Source organism: Pseudorasbora parva, chromosome 5 (genome assembly GCF_024679245.1).
Source record: "Pseudorasbora parva isolate DD20220531a chromosome 5, ASM2467924v1, whole genome shotgun sequence".
In the NCBI taxonomy this organism is placed as follows: Eukaryota; Metazoa; Chordata; class Actinopteri; order Cypriniformes; family Gobionidae; genus Pseudorasbora; species Pseudorasbora parva.
Genome location: NC_090176.1, coordinates 3,337,603 through 3,351,665, shown reverse-complemented (window position 1 = coordinate 3,351,665; position 14,063 = coordinate 3,337,603). Strand labels below are relative to the sequence as shown.

The 14,063-nt window shown below is 40.4% G+C and overlaps 1 protein-coding gene across 1 annotated transcript in view; it reads left to right on the top strand.

Annotated features, from left to right (window-relative positions):
* Positions 1 to 14,063, top strand: part of LOC137075803 (bactericidal permeability-increasing protein-like) — a 69,846-nt gene that overhangs the window by 29,594 nt on the left and 26,189 nt on the right. The window contains exons 2-4 of the mRNA XM_067444757.1: positions 478 to 584; positions 11,225 to 11,336; positions 11,519 to 11,647. Of these exons, the coding sequence (XP_067300858.1) occupies positions 488 to 584; positions 11,225 to 11,336; positions 11,519 to 11,647 (338 nt within the window). The 5' untranslated portion in view covers positions 478 to 487. The remainder of the gene's footprint in view (positions 1 to 477; positions 585 to 11,224; positions 11,337 to 11,518; positions 11,648 to 14,063) is intronic.

Below are 14,063 nucleotides of genomic sequence, written 5' to 3'. Positions count from 1 at the left end.
TGTATATGCATTGAAGTTTATATGTATATGCGAGTATTTATAAGTGTATATGCATTGAAGTTTATATGTATATGTGAGTATTTATAAGTGTATATGCATGGAAGTTTATATGTATTTGTGAGTATTTGTGTATATGCACGGAAGTTTATATGTATATGCAAATTATTCACAAGTGTGTATGCATTCATTACTAACATTATATGTATTGGTATGGATTTCATATTAGTGTGCAGATGTATTTCATATATGTATTTTGAACATCCAATAGTATACATGTTTATGCGAGTAATTTATAGGTGTATATGCACGTGTGTTATGTATGTACTGATAAGCGAAGTTTGATTTAAATCCTACATGGTGCTTCATAGTAATGAGCTACCCCCAACACTGCTTTTAAACTTGCTTGCAGTGTAAATTATGTTACATAAGTTAAAAGACACAAAACTCATGTGTAAAATATTTTGTCTTACTCAGCAGGAGTTGAAGGATGCAGCTGGTAATTTATTTCCTGATGATATTATCATGCACATATGCAGATTATCCTGCGCTAAAAGCTGTTCTGACAGAGAAGGGGCTCAGAGGTGGTAAGTTCTTCACATACACATGAGAGTCACTACATTGATCTGATATTACAGATAATTACATTGTTTATTGTGAGCTTCAGTAGGGCCTCAGTTTGACGATAGCTATCTGTCCACATTTTGAGATCCAGAACAAGATTTGTCTGTTTGAGGCAGATAAAAACTAGAGAATGATGCCCCATTTACACTACCAGACAAAGCGCTGTTTTCAATGGAGAACGGGCCAATGACCATTGGCAACACAATGTGGCCACATCCAGTGTTGAGAAATGTTTAAAATGCAAATGAGCAGCGGCTTTTGGGAGTGCCTACCAATGGAAGTGAAGTCAGTGGAGCACACGTTGTCAGGGACGATTGGGAGAAAAGGAGGAAGGCAGATTTATTATTAATAATATAATAAAACAAACACAAACCAAAAACCCATGAGGGGGAAAACCAAACTAAACAAAGACACAATACAAGGGTCAGGAGACATGAAGCGAGTCAAGGAAACAGGAAACATTAAACATTATAGCCTTATAACAGTGACTTATTTTTCGTTCTTTCCACAAACCACGCATAAATGTAATTTTCTCAAAACTACAAACTTTCACATAGATGCTGCTCACATATTATTATAGCAAAGTTTGTGCTGAATACAGAGTAATCAGGCTTTAGTCATAAAAATGTTAAGTAACAGAAATGAGCTCAAATGTCAGAGCATGTCAAAACACCTCCAGGGCCCAGAAAACAGCCCAGGGCTCAGAGAGTTAACAGATGCAGGCAATACATGGCCTGTTGAACGATATGCCTCAACAATTGTGTCCGCCACCCAGTAAGCAAGACAACACATTGATATCTTTAGACACAACACGATCAGTTTGTGTGAGAAATCGACCCCTATTTATATAATTTTTTTACCTCCAATACAACGCTATATCCAAAAGACTGGAAAGCGCTTCACTTCCGGTAAGGAAGGTCAATATACACACTTTAGGGTCTTGTCTGAGATTCACTTCTGGCGTTGCTGTAAACTAAGCCAGATCGTGTATACCGGAAGTGATGTCTTCCGGTATACACGATCTAACGATCTACGTATTAAAAATACCACTGTGGTATTGTATGTCCTTACCAGAATGTGTCTCCCTGATAGTTCCTACTCGAAATGTCACAGGGTAGAAATATCTGGTATTTTACATCAAAAGATTGATATAAAAAAGTCCTTTACTGTGGGTACCAATGGCCCTGTATACCTCAGTGCTGCCAATGCACTCCCCAACCGCTGATGGAGGCATCTGTGGTTACCACCTCTGTGCATGCTAGAGGTGGCCCAATCGACACTCCCCTTTGAATAATTATTTTCTTTCTCCAAAGTCTCAGAGAGGCAGGACAACTGGTCATGACCTGAACCAATGTGTGTTGATTGTGAACTGGTGACAATTGTTTTGCTATCAACCAGCATTGGAATGGACGAAGATGCAACAGGCCTAGCAGAGTGACTGATGATGCCGCTGTGAGAAGGCATGCCAGTCTTAGGAAGCTGATAAAGGGCAGCTTGCAATGGACTTGGAACTTTGCTAAGTTTGTCTGCAGCACCTGCCTTCTCCCTTATGTGAGGGCTCTCACTGTGCTGGAATCAAGTTGCTTGCCTAGAAAGCACACTGACTGACCTGGGTCTGAGTGTGAATTTTCAGGAAAGCTACCAAGTTAGCAGCATTAGATAGCAGATGGTACGTGTTGTCGATTGCTTGCTGAGGTGACCTGTTCCATTAACTTTTATGTCTGTGAGTAATCGTAGGGCGAGTTGGTGGCCTGATCTGAGAATGGGGTTATTCCCTTCTTAAGTGGTCACTTATGTTTCCAGAGCTGTATATAATTATCTTCACTGAAATTAAATGAAAATTAATGTGACATAAAACACATCCCAGTCTCTTTTCGTTAAATATCAGGTTTTGATAAGCCATTATAAAAGTTAAAGTAAAAGAAATAAAGCAACCAGTTCAGTAAAACATTTTAAACAAGTACAGCTTTAAACAAGTACATTCTCGTCTGAAAAACTCGTAAAACTACATTCAGAGATACAATAACAGTAGTATTTTTAAATTACGCAGGTTTTTTAATCCGCTCTTGTTGGTTGGTGCAAGATGCATTCTGGGATACCTGTCTGGCTTAAGTCCGACAAGACCTAAACATGGGGCTGTTGTAATTGGAAACAAGGAGGCGGGACAAGAGGAGCACATGGCAAACACAAAATATCAAAAGACATGGGATTCCTCCTTTCATTTGTGGTGTCCACATTTGTGGACAGTTATTTAACTCCATTTAGGGTTAATTTATCTTGGTAATTTCCTCCAATCCACTTGAGGGCAGTGTCAGTAGATTGACAGCAATATTTTATTAGTAGCTACTGTCTTGTATTAATAATAATAATAGATTCTATTTATAACGCACTTTTCATTCCAAATAATCTCAATGTGCAACAAAGGGGAAAAAAAGAATAACAAGTAAAAATAAAGAATAATACAAACAATCAACCAACACAGAAAACTGAACAGAGACAGAGCTGATGGTGAACAGAAACAGAGCTGATGGTGAACAGAAAACAGAGCTGATGGTGAACAGAAGCAGAGCTGATGGTGAACAGAAGCAGAGCTGATGGTGAACGGAAAACAGCTGATGGTGAACAGAAACGGAGCTGATGGTGAACAGAAAACAGCTGATGGTGAACAGAAGCAGAGCTGATGGTGAACAGAAAACAGCTGATGGTGAACAGAAGCAGAGCTGATGGTGAACAGAAGCAGAGCTGATGGTGAACAGAAACAGAGCTGATGGTGAACAGAAGCAGAGCTGATGGTGAACAGAAGCAGAGCTGATGGTGAACAGAAACAGAGCTGATGGTGAACAGAAACAGAGCTGACGGTGAACAGAAGCAGAGCTGACGGTGAACAGAAGCAGAGCTGACGGTGAACAGAAAACAGCTGATGGTGAACAGAAACGGAGCTGATGGAGAACAGAAAGAGAGTTGATGATGAACAGAAACAGAGCTGATGGTGAACAGAAACAGAGCTGTTGGTGAACAGAAGCGGAGCTGATGGTGAGCAGAAACGGAGCTGATGGTGAACAGAAAACAGCTGATGTGAACAGAAACAGAGCTGATGGTGAGCAGAAACAGACCTGATGCTGAACAGAAAACAGCTGATGGTGAAAAGAAACAGAGCTGATGGTGAACAGAAACAGAGCTGATGGTGAATAGAAACAGAGCTGATGGAGAACAGAAAACAGAGCTGATGGAGAACAGAAAACAGAGCTGATGGTGAACAGAAACAGAGCTGATGGTGAGCAGAAACAGAGTTGATGGTGAACAGAAAACAGCTGATGGTGAACAGAAACAGAGCTGATGGTGAACAGAAACAGAGCTGATGGTGAACAGAAAACAGAGCTGATGGTGAACAGAAACAGAGCTGACGGTTAACAGAAAACAGAGCTGACTTTGAACAGAAACAGAGCTGACGGTGAACAGAAACAGAGCTGATGGTGAACAGAAACAGAGCTGACGGTGAACAGAAAACAGCTGATGGTGAACAGAAACAGAGCTGACGGTGAACAGAAGCAGAGCTGATGGTGAACAGAAACAGAGCTGATGGTGAACAGAAAACAGCTGATGGTGAACAGAAAACAGAGCTGATGGTGAACAGAAACAGAGCTGATGGTGAACAGAAACAGAGCTGATGGTGAGCAGAAACAGAGCTGATGGTGAGCAGAAACAGAGCTGATGGTGAGCAGAAACAGAGCTGATGGTGAACAGAAAACAGAGCTGATGGTGAACAGAAACAGAGCTGATGGTGAACAGAAAACAGAGCTGATGGTGAACAGAAAACAGAGCTGATGGTGAACAGAAAACAGAGCTGATGGTGAACAGAAACAGAGCTGATGGTGAACAGAAGCAGAGCTGATGGTGAACAGAAGCAGAGCTGATGGTGAACAGAAAACAGAGCTGATGGAGAACAGAAAGAGAGTTGATGATGAACAGAAACAGAGCTGATGGTGAACAGAAACAGCTGTTGGTGAACAGAAGCGGAGCTGATGGTGAGCAGAAACGGAGCTGATGGTGAACAGAAAACAGCTGATGGTGAACAGAAACAGAGCTGATGGTGAACAGAAACAGAGCTGATGGTGAGCAGAAACAGAGCTGATGGTGAACAGAAAACAGAGCTGATGGTGAACAGAAACAGAGCTGATGGTGAACAGAAAACAGCTGATGGTGAACAGAAGCGGAGCTGATGGTGAACAGAAAACAGCTGATGGAGAACAGAAAACATAGCTGACGGTGAACAGAAACAGAGCTGACGGTGAACAGAAACAGAGCTGACGGTGAACAGAAAACAGAGTTGATGATGAACAGAAACAGAGCTGATGGTGAACAGAAACAGCTGTTGGTGAACAGAAGCGGAGCTGATGGTGAGCAGAAACGGAGCTGATGGTGAACAGAAAACATAGCTGACGGTGAACAGAAACAGAGCTGACGGTGAACAGAAACAGAGCTGATGGTGAACAGAAAACAGAGCTGATGGTGAACAGAAAACAGCTGATGGTGAACAGAAACAGAGCTGATGGTGAACAGAAACAGAGCTGATGGTGAACAGAAACAGAGCTGATGGTGAACAGAAACAGAGCTGATGGTGAACAGAAACAGAGCTGATGGTGAACAGAAACAGAGCTGATGGTGAACAGAAACAGAGCTGATGGTGAACAGAAAACAGAGCTGATGGTGAACAGAAACAGAGCTGACGGTGAACAGAAACAGAGCTGATGGTGAGCAGAAACAGAGCTGATGGTGAACAGAAACAGAGCTGATGGTGAACAGAAAACAGAGCTGATGGTGAACAGAAACAGAGCTGACGGTGAACAGAATACAGAGCTGACGGTGAACAGAAAACAGAGCTGATGGTGAACAGAAACAGAGCTGATGGTAAACAGAAACAGAGCTGACGGTGAACAGAAACAGAGCTGATGGTGAACAGAAACAGAGCTGATGGTAAACAGAAACAGAGCTGACGGTGAACAGAAACAGAGCTGACGGTGAACAGAAACAGAGCTGATGGTGAACAGAAACAGAGCTGATGGTAAACAGAAACAGAGCTGACGGTGAACAGAAACAGAGCTGACGGTGAACAGAAACAGAGCTGATGGTGAACAGAAACAGAGCTGATGGTGAACAGAAACAGAGCTGATGGTGAATAGAAACAGAGCTGATGGTGGTCTCTGTAAGCTCCAGTACACTGTGGTCCACTCCATGCATTACATTTTTTCCCAGCGCAAGAGGCACTGTTGCCACATAATCCCAATTCAACAGTGTCCTGATAACAGTTATTTTTCCAGATAACATTTTTCCCGTTTAAAAAACACAATTAATGCAACATCTGTTTTTTTTTCTGTCATCCTGCTGGCATTCCATTCAAGTGCAACATAAAAGATCTGTGCAAATACTGTGCGCACAGACAGCACACCAGAATAGAGTTCTGTTATGTGCTTGAACAAACACAAAACTGACATTTTGGCAAAAATTGACATTATTTGTCTGTTAGTCAAGTATCCCCGTAAGTGCAGTCTTAAATGAGTTAAATAAACTCTTAACGGGATCCGTGTCATGTTCGGTAGAGGCAGATCTTAAAGTGACAGCAGCCACTAATGCTGTTTTTCGTTCATTTTTATCACAGAATAAAGGTAACAGAAAATTACACACTGCTCTTGACTAAATAACTTTTGTATTTAATAAGGATTAATCTACATTTAATTTATTATTTATGCAGTGCAGACTGTTTGATAACTTTATTCAGTTTCTGTATATTTCCTACTTATTAGACAGGTATAGGAAGGCACAGGTAAGTATCACTACTTACTAAGTTGCTGTCCTCTTCATGGTGACATTAGCTAGTCCCCTTGTGCAATGTAGCTTATAAATTCTCAGGGTTGCCAACTCTCACACATTTGGCATGACACACACGCTTTCAGGCTCTGTGTCACGCTGCCCAACTTAATCTCACACCAAATTGCCAAACCTGCTTTTGATATTAAACAAAGCTAGGCCTATAGCTTTTTATTATTATTATTATTATTATTATTAAGTTTTAATGTGAAATTCAAACAATAAATAGCATTTTGGCGCTAATGTTAAAGCCAGAGGCGTTGAAAAGCGGAGCGGCAACATGCTCTCATCTCCCTGCGGCGCGCACAGGTATTCCTTACTAATTGGTCACACTCATACTCATTTCTAATGCCATTACCCAGTAGGTGCTTTATGGCTCTTTCATACATGTATATCATCTAGTTGCAGTTGTCTTCCATTTGAATAAATATTTAGATATGATCAAACACTAGATTTCTTTAAACGTGAAATTTTAAAACTTTAAGAACTTATGCATTATTTTAGGACTTAGTATCCTAATATTATATATACATTTAAAATAGTGCTACGACAAACTAATTTTTCCTTATTATGTACAGTAAGCAATACTGAATTGATACTAAATTAAGTTTGAAATAGACCCCCCAATCCCTCCTCCCAAAAAAATCTCACTCCAACCTGAACATAAAGTTGGCAACCCTGAATTCTAGTTTTCATATTTTTATATTCAGAACAGACCTTTATTTTGAAATATCGATGAACACAGAAAAATAAATGAAGATTGGTAGACAACCAATTTGTTTTCATGCCAAGAGTTCAAAATATAACATCCAGTCAATATTTCCAGATAAAAGAAAATTTGAAAAATATTTTTAACATAAAGGGGGGAAAAAAGAGCCTGACAAGCCATCAAGATGTTTGGTCTGGAAACTCACCATAGACAGCTTAATCTGAGGGGCGGATAAACGGTTGTCTTTCAAACTCCCTCTGCACGCGATAGGATAGCGCTTCACCAACCAGAGCAACGAAGGTGAAACAGAGATCACTGACAGATTAAACATTCGCTGTATACGGTCGGCTAAACTCCGAACACATCTTCCCTTTTTAAGAATGACTTCAGTGCCGCTCTTTGTTCTTTTCTCAGAGAAAAGCTTAACTCAAGTCTTCCAGAGTCGCGGTCAATGCTGATTCGAAAGACCGTCGTTCGCCAGTTTCTGTGTTTACTAGAAGCACGCAAGCGCACCTCGGCCGTCGTCATTATGGCCCCGCCCACCGACTCTATACACGATGTGATTGGCCAGGCAAGAGTTTGGCGTTTACAGCTCAGGACGAGTATTGACGACATTCGCGAGTAGATTAGATTTGCTGCCGCTAGGGTGCGTCTAGATTTCTAGGCTAGGAAAAAAATGTATTTGCCATTTGTGATGCAGCAGTGAGCTATAATGCACATATTGTTTTTATATTTATTAGAGGTTGAATTCAAATACTGCAAAAATGCTTATACTTCTGAATAGGATGTGTACTTCATAAAATGTATAAAAATTATGGAAATAAATGGTTTAGATCACTCAAACCATATGGAAATAGGGCACTCTTATATGATCAGTAATGGAGCTTGGGTGAAATCTAGTGAAAAAGTTTGGTACTGCGCCCAAAAAAAATCTCACTGAAAGCTATTTATTTCAACCTAAAACTTTGAACAAAAATTATTTTTAGAGTAAAGCATGTTTTGTAAAATACATATTATAAAATATTATATAAAATATATATTTTTTCTATTTCAAAAACTTTTTTTCTATTTTAAATTCATAATTTTTTGACTTCTACAATAATCTGCCAAGTGTCTAATTTAAAACGAGACCAACATGAGGTCTATTTTCCAAAGCATTCTCTAACAGCCATTTAAGTTTATTTGTATTGTGCATTTTCATGTCTATGCGAAAAAAGGGTTAGTTATTTAAACCTGTTTTTCTCAAAATTCCGTTCCTAAAAATCCTAGCAATCAGCCGACTTTAGATAACCAAAACTTTTGTTTCAGACAAGCCATGAAATAAAAAATATATATATTTGAAAAGTACTTGACCCCATTCATTTGGTATCAAAAACTATTGTGATATTGTAGATCACATCACATTAATTATGGGTTAACATGAAGATTGTTTTTATTTCCCTTAAATTAAAAATTAGATTTTTTGATGGCTAATGAATGTAAAAGAAAAAAAGAAAAAAGTAATGGCCTAAATCTATAATTGCCCTCAAACCATCAATCACAATTCACTACTGTCATGGCTGGTTGAAATAAACAGACAAATTAAGTTCCAAAGGGTTTAATAATATCAATTTTCTCAGAGGACAGGTAGGTAAACAGATGAACAGGTGGCAACACACTATACATAGATCTGACAAGAACTGAACAGAAGGAGGAAGAACGTAATAAGGGAGAACAGAGACAGGTGTCAATAGTTAACTAATAAGAACACACAATGAGGGAAAATGAAAAGAACACAACACAAGACATGGCAGGACAAAAAGCAAGCATACAAAAGTCCATGGTGTTACAGTTCACCCCTCCCTGGAAGGTGGGATCAGGGTGGTGCAGAGATGGTGGGAAAGCCAAGGAGGAGTCTGGAGGAACTTAAAGCTGGAGGAGCCAGGTGGGACCCAGGTAGCAGCCAGGCAGATGGCACATAGCGAGGCAGATGGCCCATGGTAGAGCCGATGGAGGGAGGAGCCCCGGAGGTTAAAAGGCTGACGACTCCAGGATGCCAACTGATGGAGGTGGAACAAGTGACTCGGGTCTGGCAACCGAGATGCAGGTGGGGATCCAGAAAGCTGCAGAGGAGCTGGAGCGACAGAAGACCAAGGTGCAGCTGGAGGGAGTGTGGAGCCCAACGGAGGCAGAGGGAAGAGGTGAGGCCAGAGGAGTGTAGTCCCGAGGCGGGGCTGTTCGACAAATGACCAAGGTGGACTGATGGGCCACAGTGGAGATAAGGGAGGTGGGAGCCAAGGTGGTGCTAATGGCTCGATGGGCCAAGGCAGAGTCCTGGTCATGGAGGTTGGAGGCAGAGACCGAGAATCCACAGACTTAAATGACGCTGGAGAATGGCTGACACACGGCAAGCCAGTATCACTGATAGTGGGTTGAGGGTGAGCAGAGGGGCTGACAGGAAACAGTGGAGATGAGGACAAAGCCATGATGATGGGAGGAAGTGGGAGGAGGTGGGAGAGGCAGGCTGGGTGGGAGTTTGGGACGGGCTGGGAGTCCAGAGGTTATGTGGACTTCCAGCAAAGGCAACTCCCAGCAACGGGAGAGCCACAGACAGGGGTACAGTTTCTGTGATTGTGATGGGACAGATGGAAGGAACAGAACAGGCAGGCAGTTCATATGATGGAAGACAAGTTACCTCAGAGTATAAGTCGACCAGGTCAATTTCATCAGAGCATGGCCCTTGCTCAACCTTTAGCTGCAAGACAGTGGGCGGGGCTTCCCTCAATGCCCTCACTCACCATTGTGAGCTCCTTCACAAGAGCTGGAGCCAGCTCACGCACTTGCTCAGTTTTTTCAGGAAGGTCTGACTACGTAATGATCCGCCGGTCTGTCACTCCGCTCGGCGATTGCTTGTTTGTGCTGGCATTCCGTTCAGCAAGATGGCTTCTTGTCAGGCTCTGGGTCCGGAGTGGTGCTGTCGAGATCCTCATCTCCTAGGCAGATGGTGAATGGCGAGTTACAGCTTGACAGCACCCACTCCGCAAAGGCAGCGGAAATACCCAGCAGACCTTCTCTGGACAAATGCGTTCTGCATGTGGCGTTCAAGCTCACCTGAAAGAATGTCCAGAGGCAGTTGGCTGGGTAGTGTGTTAGATGGGCTAGTTTCGAGAACGGTCCACATGTAGTCCTCCAATATTTGTACCCTCTGCTCCAAACATAACAGGCGAACAGTGGTGAATCCCATGACGAAAAACAAAACAAAAACAGGAAATTTCACTGCCAAATTGTCAATTTTTTGGTTCGGCTCTTCTGTCATGGGTAGTTGAAGTAAACAGACAAATTAAGTTCCAAAAGGTTTAATAACATCAACTTTCTCTACTGGACAGGCAGGTAAACAGATCAACAGGTGGCAACACTCTATACATAGACGAGATCCGACAACAACCCAACAGATCAGGGAAATTATATAAGGGAACTAATGAGGGAGAACATAATCAGGGAGAACAGAAACAGTTGTGAATAGTTAAGTAATAAGAACACGATGAGGGCAAATGAACAGAACAGGACAAAAAGCAAACATACAAGTGTCTATAGTCGACTAATACAGTTTACTTGAAACTGTATGAAAACAAGTGAGCAAATTTGAACAGCCGTTGTGTGTACATCAGCTGTACACTTATTACGGTGCATTGTGGGATTGAATGAATGCACTCAATAAAGTTTCTGACACCAATACAAATGACTGTCCCCTCAAATAGTGATTTATTTATTGGTATAGGGGGAGATTTCAGATTCAGCTGTAGTTTTACATTACAGTATAATTTTGAATGGCAATAATTAAAGTTTAAAATAACAAAAAGACATCAGTAGCTTAATAAGTATTTGTGGTAATGCCTTCCATTCATAAAAATGTCAATATACTGTCTTTGTTGTTTCTACATTAATTTGGAAATTAATTGAAATTATTACATTATAATATATATAAAAACTTCAGTCATCACAGAAAAAAAAATGTGTGAATAATCTAGTTCATTAATTTGATCTGTTCAGTGTCTGAGATGATGTCTGTCCGAATACCAAGTGAACTGATGAGTGCTGAAATCCCAGAGTTCCGAGGTGTGGAGGACACTGGGATGGGGACCGTCAAGTCTGTTATCTCAAAGTCAGTACACAATCACAAAAATGAAATGCCTTTAGGCAAACACAATTTCAGTAGCGAGTCAGTAGTTAGTCAGTAGTTGCTACATGTAAATTATTTATTAAAATTATTATATTCTTACAAAAAATGACTTTTTACATGAAAATATTACATAAACAGTGATTAGATGTGTTTTTTCTTTCCAGCATTCGTGTGAAGCATTGCAGCATGTCACGCCCACGAATAGAGTTTTTAAAGGGTACAGGTTTATATGTGGAAGTGAGTCAATTCACAATAGTCATCGGAGGCAATTGGGCAGCAGAATATTCCATCTTGTAAGTGCACCAGTGAATAATGGGAAGGAGATTGCATTATATAAATTGCACCTCAGGTAATCTAGGAAACAGATAACATGTTCTATAAAACCTTACTGCACAATCTCATGAAAAAATATGATCTTAGTTCATAAAAAGTAAAGTCTTATGTAAGGAAACTAGTATTATTGGATAGCACTATTCACATTTGGCAGTGCCACTCACTAATGCCTCATTTTTAGACTTTAACCCTTTAATAGGCAACATGTATCATAGGATACATATTCTTTATTCTCTTGAAGGAGGCACGAGTATGGAAGCCTATGTGTAGCAATATTCAATTTGCAATGTAATATGCAAAATGGCAATGCATTTCAGTATTTAAATTTACATATTCCATACTATGTGTGCAACATTTGGAGCAAAATGATAATTGGAATTGAATAATATAATTTACATTTTTTACTACACTTAGCCTAGAAATCTAGACGCACCCTAGCGGCAGCAAATCTAATCTGCCGCGAGTGTCGTCTAGCAACTCTCAATACCCTTCTGAGCTGGAAACGGCAATCACATCGTGTATAGAGTCGGCCATAATGACGACGGCCGAGTTGCGTTTGCGTGCTTCTAGTAAACACAGAAACTGGCGAACGGCGGCCTTTCGAATCAGCTTTGACCGCGACTCTGGAAGTCTTGAGTTAAGCTTTTCTCTGAGAAAAGAACAAAGAACGGCACTGAAGTCATTCTTAAAAAGGGAAGATGAATTTGCCGACCGTATACAGCGAAAGTTTAATCTGTCAGTGATCTCTGTTTTACCTTCGTTGCTCTGGTTGGTGTAGCGCTATCCTATCACGTGCAGAGGGAGTTTGTAAGACAACCGTTTATCCGCCCCTCAGATTGAGCTGTCAATGGTGAGTTTCCAGACCAAACATCTTGATGTGGGTCTGGCTTGTCAGGCTATCCTACACTAGTTTTAACATACATTTTAATGCTTTATAAATTGCTAAATTAAAATGTATTACAGAAATTATTAAATGTGTTTAACATGTTCAAGCAAAAAATTGCAGTTAAATAATCATTTAAATGTTTTTTCCTTAATTGCATTTACACCCCCAGTTAAAGGGTTAGTTTACCCGAAAATGAAATTTCTTTCATTAATGACTCACCCCAATGTCGTTCCACACCGTAAGACCTCCGTTCATCCTCAGAACACAGTTTAAGATATTTTAGATTTAGTCCGTGGCCTTTCTGTCCTTTGAATGTAAGTGTATGCACACTATACTGTCCACGTCCAGAAGGTAATGAAAACATCCTCACAGTAGTCCATATGAGACATCAGTTGGTTAGTTAGACTCTTTTGAAGCGTCGACAATACATTTTGGTCCAAAACTAACAAAAAATACGACGTTATTCAGCATTGTCTTCTCTCCCGCGATTGTTTTCAATTGTTTGGGGTGTGGAACGACATTGGGGTGAGTCATTAATGAAAGAAATTTCATTTTTGGGTGAACTAACCCTTTAAGATACTTGCGATTGCATTTTATTTATATGTCCCGCAATGAATGTAGTAAAATTCAATGTGGAATTGAAAATGCAATCAGAGCCAATCAAGTCTCCGCCCCCGCCCTATCAATCACCGCATTTGCAACACCGCGGGGCCAGGTGTTGGGAAAAACATGGCGGCATTAGAGCTATTCGAGTGAGGCGTTCTGCCAGAAGAAGAGGAGCAAGAACAAAGAAATGATCACGCGTCTGTCAGTGACTCTTCTGTTAGACCAGTGCGTTCTTAGAACCATAGATATTTATGGTTAGAACATCTTCAAGAGAATGCGTCCTGGCGCTCGTGCAACTTAACATGAGCATGGTCGCGCTGAAGTGAGAAGTGCTTTATAACAGATTATTTTACTCTCAAATAATCTTAAACAAACTGTCGATGATTACTTTTTGCTTTATCAGTATGGTTGCATTTTTTTCTCTCTCTTTTTACCATTCTGATTGTTGTTTAATGCATAAATTATATTAATAAAACGTCCAGCAAAAATTCTTTTCAGATTCTTTTCTGTATGTCCATAAAAATTCAATGAAATGGTTTCAAGTTTCTAGCCTACACATTTTGCATAAACTGCATAAACGCTCCCGATGAATTACTTGTTATTAAAGCACCAATTTTCACCACTTTTAACAGAAAAGCAATAGGTTTGGCATGGTAGAATGCGCGGAATAGAGCCCTGCACGTGCCTCAAAACTAGGCCCTAGCCCGGCCCGTGTCCAACATCTTATCAGAATTATCGGCCTGTTCTTTTTTTCTTTTTTTTTTACATATATTTAGGCCTACACTATTGTTCCTATTGTTGCAGTTCAGTTCAGTTCAGTTCATTTTTATTTTATTTTTTTGTCAAAGTAGTTATATTTTGTTTCGTTTCTTTATTCGGTTAAT